The following is a 6,567-nucleotide window of genomic DNA, read 5'->3' as shown; positions in this document are numbered from 1 at the left end:
TTCTAGGCCCTCGTTTTCTGAAGTTGACGGCACCTCTATCGGTATTTATGACAGATCAAGAACAATGACCATTTGAACTTTTACTATTTATTACTTTTTTAACTTTTGGTTTTCATGTTTTGAACATTTTGGTACTTAACTTTGAACATTTTGTTATTCGTGTTTTGAAAATACACTTGTATCTTGGCTCTTTTAGAACTTTTCGTACTAATTAGATGATATTAAATGTTATATAATAGTTTTTGTTTATTTTATATGAAGAACGATATTATTTTCCTAATATATAATATATTGTTATTTTATATATTTTTTTATTTGGGGAACATATCCTCTATCCCGGGAGATAAAGAGGCTGCTCCCGACCATTGAATCCAAAAGCCTTTATTGACATTTAGATTGTAGAGTATAAAATCCAGAAGCATAAAGTGTAGCACAAGGAATTAAATACAACAGCATAAAACCATAAATGATATTTCAGTCGTTTTTTGTTTCTTTATTATATGTGCAATTATCTGATTATTGTTCAAGTAAGACGAGCTTTTTCATATTGATGGATCTTTTCTATCAGCAACTTGCTTCGCATGGATTATTTGATGTGCATGTGAAGGCTGTTGGTGATACTCACATTGATGACCATCACACCAATGAAGATGTTGGCCTTGCCATTGGAACGGTAATTTTAAACACATATCTCGCTGAATTTGATATCTTATCAATTCTTTAATGGTTTAGCTTAGAGAAATATATTATGTGCACATGTCATTAATCTTTTCAAGAAGTTTTTGGCTTTTTATATGTATCAAAACATTTATTCTTTATGTCTCCTGTGGCTACCAGGCTTTGCTGAGTGCACTTGGGGATAGAAAAGGAATTAACCGATTTGGTGACTTCACAGCTCCCCTTGATGAGGCATTGATACATGTTTCTCTGGTATGTTTCAATCGCATCAATGACACTGCAATAACAACAATCATGCTAGAAAATTTATTATAAGATTAGGAAAGTAAATTAAATCAATTTTTCCCACCTTGCTATAAGTCAAAAATACTAGACTTCTACTCAGGAAGTTTTATGTAGTCTTTAACTTGATTTTCCACTATGTCAATGTGTCCTAGCTTCTGCTTTATGTTTTATACTTTTTGGTTAAGTATCCAATTTTTTATGGCCCGAAACCTGCAATAATGAATGGCAGCTGGATTTTGCATTGGCGAATCTTTGAAGATTCATTAACATCACGACTCTGATTAACATGATTCTTGATTCATAGGAAACCTTGATATGTTTTTTCAAATTATTCTTTCTGGGCCATTTACTTCATAGTCTACAAAATCTAGCCACCTTAAAAGCAACAAATGTAGTAACAACATATGAATAATGATATTGTAGGGTTTTTGTGTCTGCTTATAGCATTTATTTTTTTAGGATTTATCTGGAAGGCCGCACTTAAGTTATGACTTGCAAATTCCCACTGAGAGAGTTGGAACATATGACACACAGGTAATCATTTATCTAAATATACTAATTATTTTAATGTCTAGTTGGTTCCTTTAATAGATATAGTATGTGCAAAAAGTAATGAAATAGCTTGATATAAATTACTTTCTGATATAATACGAATATGCTAGTATGTACTGACAATTCTGTTAATAACAGCTTGTAGAGCATTTCTTCCAGTCATTGGTTAATACATCTGGAATGACACTTCACATCCGGCAGGTAAGTCGAGTAAATTCTGATATTATACTAGCATTTTATAAGTTGCATGGTTGATTTTAATCAATTACTAAAGATGGCAATATGAGCGGGTTAGATAATGAGCACTATTGGATTTGGGTTAAACTAGGGGTGTGCGTGGTGCGGTTTTTGACTAAAACCGAACCAAAAACCAAACTTTCGGTTTTATGATTTTTTAAATCATTCAGTTTTGTTTTGGTTTTCGGTGATTGGTTTTTGGGTTCGGTTCGGTTTTTTCGGTTTTGCTAATCGAGCCAAAACTTTTTGGGCAAAAAACCCAAGATATTGAAATTGGGCATGATATGTTTTTTTAAAACTAATGATTAATAGAATATTAAATATTTGGACTTCAAATATTAAAAGCTAACAAAAGATACATTTTAAAATCAAAATTCTAAATCAAAACCTAGTACTATTAGTTATTAACCATATCTAGAAACCAAATATATTTGTTATAACCATATGTTAAATCATCATCATCATCATCATCATCATCGTACTCAGTATATCCCACCAATAGCAAAGCTATGGTAGGGTTTGAGGAGGGTAAGATGTAGACAACCTTACCTCTATCCTTTAGGAATAGAGAGGCTGCTTCCGGTGAGACCCCCGGCTCGATAGTAGTTTTGCATCAAGCTTGGACATAAGGCACATAACACTCAACCATCGGGACACCGCCGATTGGTGCATGTTCCCTTGTCTTTCGGCTATCAGCGCCACCGCATGATGCCTGATTAACCTTCCGTCACTTTTAACGTTATTTTCACGAGATCAGTAAAATAACGTCAAAATTAGTGCAATTTTACTTTTGCCCACCCGAGGGTTCACACATATATACATTATATGCGCGCACCGCAAGCAGGGCGAATTAACCATATGTTAAAACTAAACAAATATTCATTGTTAGATTTTGCTTTAATGGTTACGGACTTATGGTTAAGATATTATAGCTATTTCAATTTTTGGTTATTTTGGTTCGGTTCGGTTTTTTCGGTTCTTAACAAAATACAAAACCGAACCAAAACCAATATTTCGGTTTTTGCTAAAGTTTTGTCTATTTTTTAAAGAAAATGAACATGGTAATTGCAAAAACAAATAATTGCAATGATAATGTAAACCTTTGAATGAAATGATTTGAGTAGGCTTTTGGCGATTTTCCGACCGTTTTCTATGGCCCGTTGGACCCATTACTTTTAATGTGTATGTATGCAGCTTGCTGGGAAAAATTCTCACCATATAATTGAAGCAACATTTAAAGCTTTTGCCAGAGCTCTTAGACAAGCCACAGAATATGACCCACGGCGCCGTGGCACTATCCCTAGGTTTGTTCATATACACATTTTCAATATGCATAGTTTTCTGGTAACGTTTGTGCCATTTCTTCAAGATAGACAAGCATTATTGTTGTTTCTTAAAGCTGAGTGACCAAAAAAGCAAAAAAAAAACAGAAACTACCATCAGCATATGTATGTCTGAACAATAAATAAATCGAAGAACAAATTTCTCGCATAGTTCTGGTCTTTCTTATCATCTTGCTTTTGTATATGCAGCTCAAAAGGGGTATTGTCGCGAGCTTGAAGCGCATGCGTTTAAGAAATCATGGACTGAAATGGGTATTTAAATGTAATTTTTTTTCATTTTTAAAATATTTCTAGTAGCTTTGATTTTGTAAATTAGTACAGAAAGAATATTGGTTGGAATGTGCAGGAAATTGTGATGATGCAGATTTTCGACCTGATCTAGCCTACGATATCAAGTAACACAGAGCATTATTGTAGACCCACATCAAGAAATTCAATGTTTCCTGAGTGTTGATTGGTGTGATGCTACAATGTTGAAGACGTCATCAATCTTGTAGGCTATGGGAGAGATCAATGCGAATAATGTCTCACAAATAATGTATTGTTGCATTTGTTGAACCCATTTTTTGTGTTGTCACAAGTTTTATAAACTCGTTTTGTCCATAAAAAATCCTATTTTGTGGTTTTTTTTTATCATTTAAACATTTGACTGGATTTTCAAGTAAGTTTATTTGCCCGATGGTGGTTACAACTTTTTATGTGTGGCATTTGTAGCCTATTTGTTATAGACGCGGCCTCAAACGGCTAATCAAAACTGTGAAATCAAATAAAGATAATTCCAACGGACAACCCGGGATACAGATTCACCACCCGAATTATAACCAGAGAGCAAAAACATACCTGTAACAAGATACAGACTCACCACCTGTCACGAGTAGGTGTCCAAAGTTCATTTCTCAAGTTGCAATGGAATATTTAGCCTTCTAGTGGAAAAAAAACCAAATAAAAAACATAATAAATCTTCTCTGCCATTTCATTCATTAGGTTCGAATACAAATAAAACAAGAAAAAGAAAACTAACCCACTTTCCTAACCTTTTAGGAATTAAAACCACTTAACTTCTATCCACTAGCATAAAGAAACAAACCGCCAACAACTTAAGGGAAATAATGTAGGATATGAGTCACGATTTTATAAATAATATTAATAAAACAAATAAATAATCCCTTTATTCAATTTGGGAAATTGTAATAAATATACCATATACAAATCTAAACGAGAATAAAAACATATATAACATATATATACATAACTTGATTCATACTGAGGATATTAACTTGTGCTCCTATAGTGAATTCTTCAACCGACCGGGAGTCGAGTTGATCATCGTATTGATACCACACCGGAGCCGCGTTGACAGAGACCTACCGAGACATGAACATCACCTCCTAGTCGTGTCTTCTTATGTGGTCATTCTCTTGGTGAACCTATCTTGATCACCAAAAGCCATTCGTATTTTTCTAGCTGCAAGATTGAACAAACTGTGGTTCCTGGTTGTGGCTGAGGATTTCTGTTGAACAGAGGTCCCTTAAAACATATTTCGAGCTCTACGCGAGCCCTTCCGTTTCCCAGGGTACAACAGCCGGAGCAGTATGTACTACGGGATTACCCTAGCACATGAACTGTATTTGTAACGAGAGATCGATATCGAAAGAGAGTTGGAACTGATAAACACGTATCATCGGCAGGTAGCCGTTTGGTTTCATGTGCATGGTAACGAGCTGGTTAGGCTGTGTGCATTCGGGTCATGAGTTATTTAGTTTGACGGTGTTTCGGTGTGTCAAAAATGCTCACACGACCTTTCTATATATAGCGGGTTACGTGATGAGTCACCATGAAACGTGGCGACATGTGGTGCGCAGACCACCAGGAGAATGACACCTAGCATGCTGACTCACCTTCACACATGACAAATGGCGGCACGTAGCAACCAATCACCAGAGGAGGACACGTGGCTGGTGACTCACTTATTTTAACGACACTTTTCACGCTCACACACATGGTGCTGCCACACGGCGAAACTTGTTACATGACCCGGTCGAACCACACAAAAATCCTAAGGGAGCTCACAAGCGTTCTACCAATATAGGACAAACCCATTTCTCTTTTTTACCAATGTTCAAGTTCTCAACTACACACTTTATAGTATCGATATCGCATTCATCTCTACTCTTTGAACACATTAATAATTTATTTATTAGTAACAAATACTAATAAATATTATTTGTCCAAAATTTTTCAACAATCCCCCACATGAATGTAGATCGATCCGTACACTCACGTGTCAAATAGAGTTACAACGGCTGAGCGTTGCAGGATAGGTAGCGTTAGCCTTGACCTTCCTTTATGAAACACACTTAGTCTACTAGCGGTTGGTAGACGTGATGTCCTTGAACCAATCCCCTTTTGATGTAGACATTGCATTTCACATAGCACTCTTCCTGTTCTGGTTAACCCCTCACTGTCGTGTCCGTTCTTGGTGATGGAATACTAGCCTGATTCTGCAAGAGCTCTTGGATTTGCCCCCCCCCCCCCGCCCCCCAAATTCATTCGAAGCGACCCCACTTCTCTCTCACATAGGTAATTTGATCCTCAAATCATGATGGTTACCATGATCCACGTATCATTAACCATCACAAAGTTGATTTAACCTTCAAATCATTAAAAGCATAATGGTTATCATGATGCACGTATCATTAACCATATTTATGCTTAGCCTCCCCTTTGTTGCTGACTGTCTTAGGAATGGACTAGGATGTTTATTTATACACCCTTTGTAATTTAGGAGGATATTGATATTAGCTTATGTGTCAACTTGTACATAAGATATGCCCCCACATTGACCAACCTTAGTTCATGCAGTCAGGTTGTCCTATTGAACCTAGATCATGGGATCTCCAATCTTGTAGGTTAGGTTTTCCTTTGCAATCACTTTCTTCATGAGCTTTAGTCTCATTCACAACTCCATATTTCATCAACCCTCAGGTTGTTGGATCCAAAATCATTATCTATGACTTCATCAAGTCAATACTAGATAATTGCGCAATTAAGATAAGTTGTTATGATGTGTTATTAACTTCCAAGTTAATATTGCCTATTAATATTTCTAAGACCATAACCTCCAGATTCAACCCGAATCTTGTTATAACAAATGTCTTTTGAAGTTCTCAATTTTTTTAGGCAAACACATCTCCATTACGCCAATATCATACATCTAGCTAGATTCTGATTTCAACTAATTGACATTCGACTCTAATCATCCAAATTAGCTCGTTATGACCATTGTGTACTCTACAAGGTCACATGTTTGCAATAATATTTAGTGCCAAATATACCAAGTTTAAATGCAAGACACCCCTATATTGAAGTGTTATTGGTAACATCATACACCTTATTGATGGTATAAAGAAAATCCCTTTCTTTAATTATCATGGTAAGCTCTTTCTTTTCTTACTGACAGGATAAAGAAAAA

The 6,567-nt window shown here is 35.7% G+C and overlaps 1 protein-coding gene across 1 annotated transcript; it reads left to right on the top strand.

Moving 5' to 3' along the window:
* The first annotated feature begins 514 nt into the window (after positions 1-514).
* On the top strand, positions 515-3,345 carry LOC143592436 (imidazoleglycerol-phosphate dehydratase, chloroplastic). The gene is made up of 6 exons (XM_077072351.1): positions 515-673; positions 838-930; positions 1,423-1,497; positions 1,654-1,716; positions 2,947-3,056; positions 3,285-3,345. Exons 1-6 carry the CDS (start codon positions 551-553, stop codon positions 3,310-3,312), a joined length of 492 nt encoding a protein of 163 aa, XP_076928466.1. The 5' UTR covers positions 515-550; the 3' UTR covers positions 3,313-3,345.
* Positions 3,346-6,567: the final 3,222 nt, after the last annotated feature.

The sequence above is a fragment of the Bidens hawaiensis genome, unplaced genomic scaffold (assembly GCF_021521415.1).
Source record: "Bidens hawaiensis isolate Kalapana, Puna unplaced genomic scaffold, B.hawaiensis_p1.1 tig00040770_1, whole genome shotgun sequence".
NCBI lineage: Eukaryota > Viridiplantae > Streptophyta > Magnoliopsida > Asterales > Asteraceae > Bidens > Bidens hawaiensis.
The sequence above is the reverse complement of the archived record's forward strand: the minus strand, read 5'-3'. Positions and strand labels throughout refer to the sequence as shown.

Bases quoted from the DNA above. Each gene is read 5' to 3' on its own strand.
- LOC143592436 (XM_077072351.1), top strand. From the start codon at position 551: ATGGATCTTTTCTATCAGCAACTTGCTTCGCATGGATTATTTGATGTG. The intron at 1,498-1,653 runs GTAATCATTTAT...TGTTAATAACAG, and splicing joins TTGGAACATATGACACACAG to CTTGTAGAGCATTTCTTCCA. The intron at 1,717-2,946 runs GTAAGTCGAGTA...GTATGTATGCAG, and splicing joins TGACACTTCACATCCGGCAG to CTTGCTGGGAAAAATTCTCA.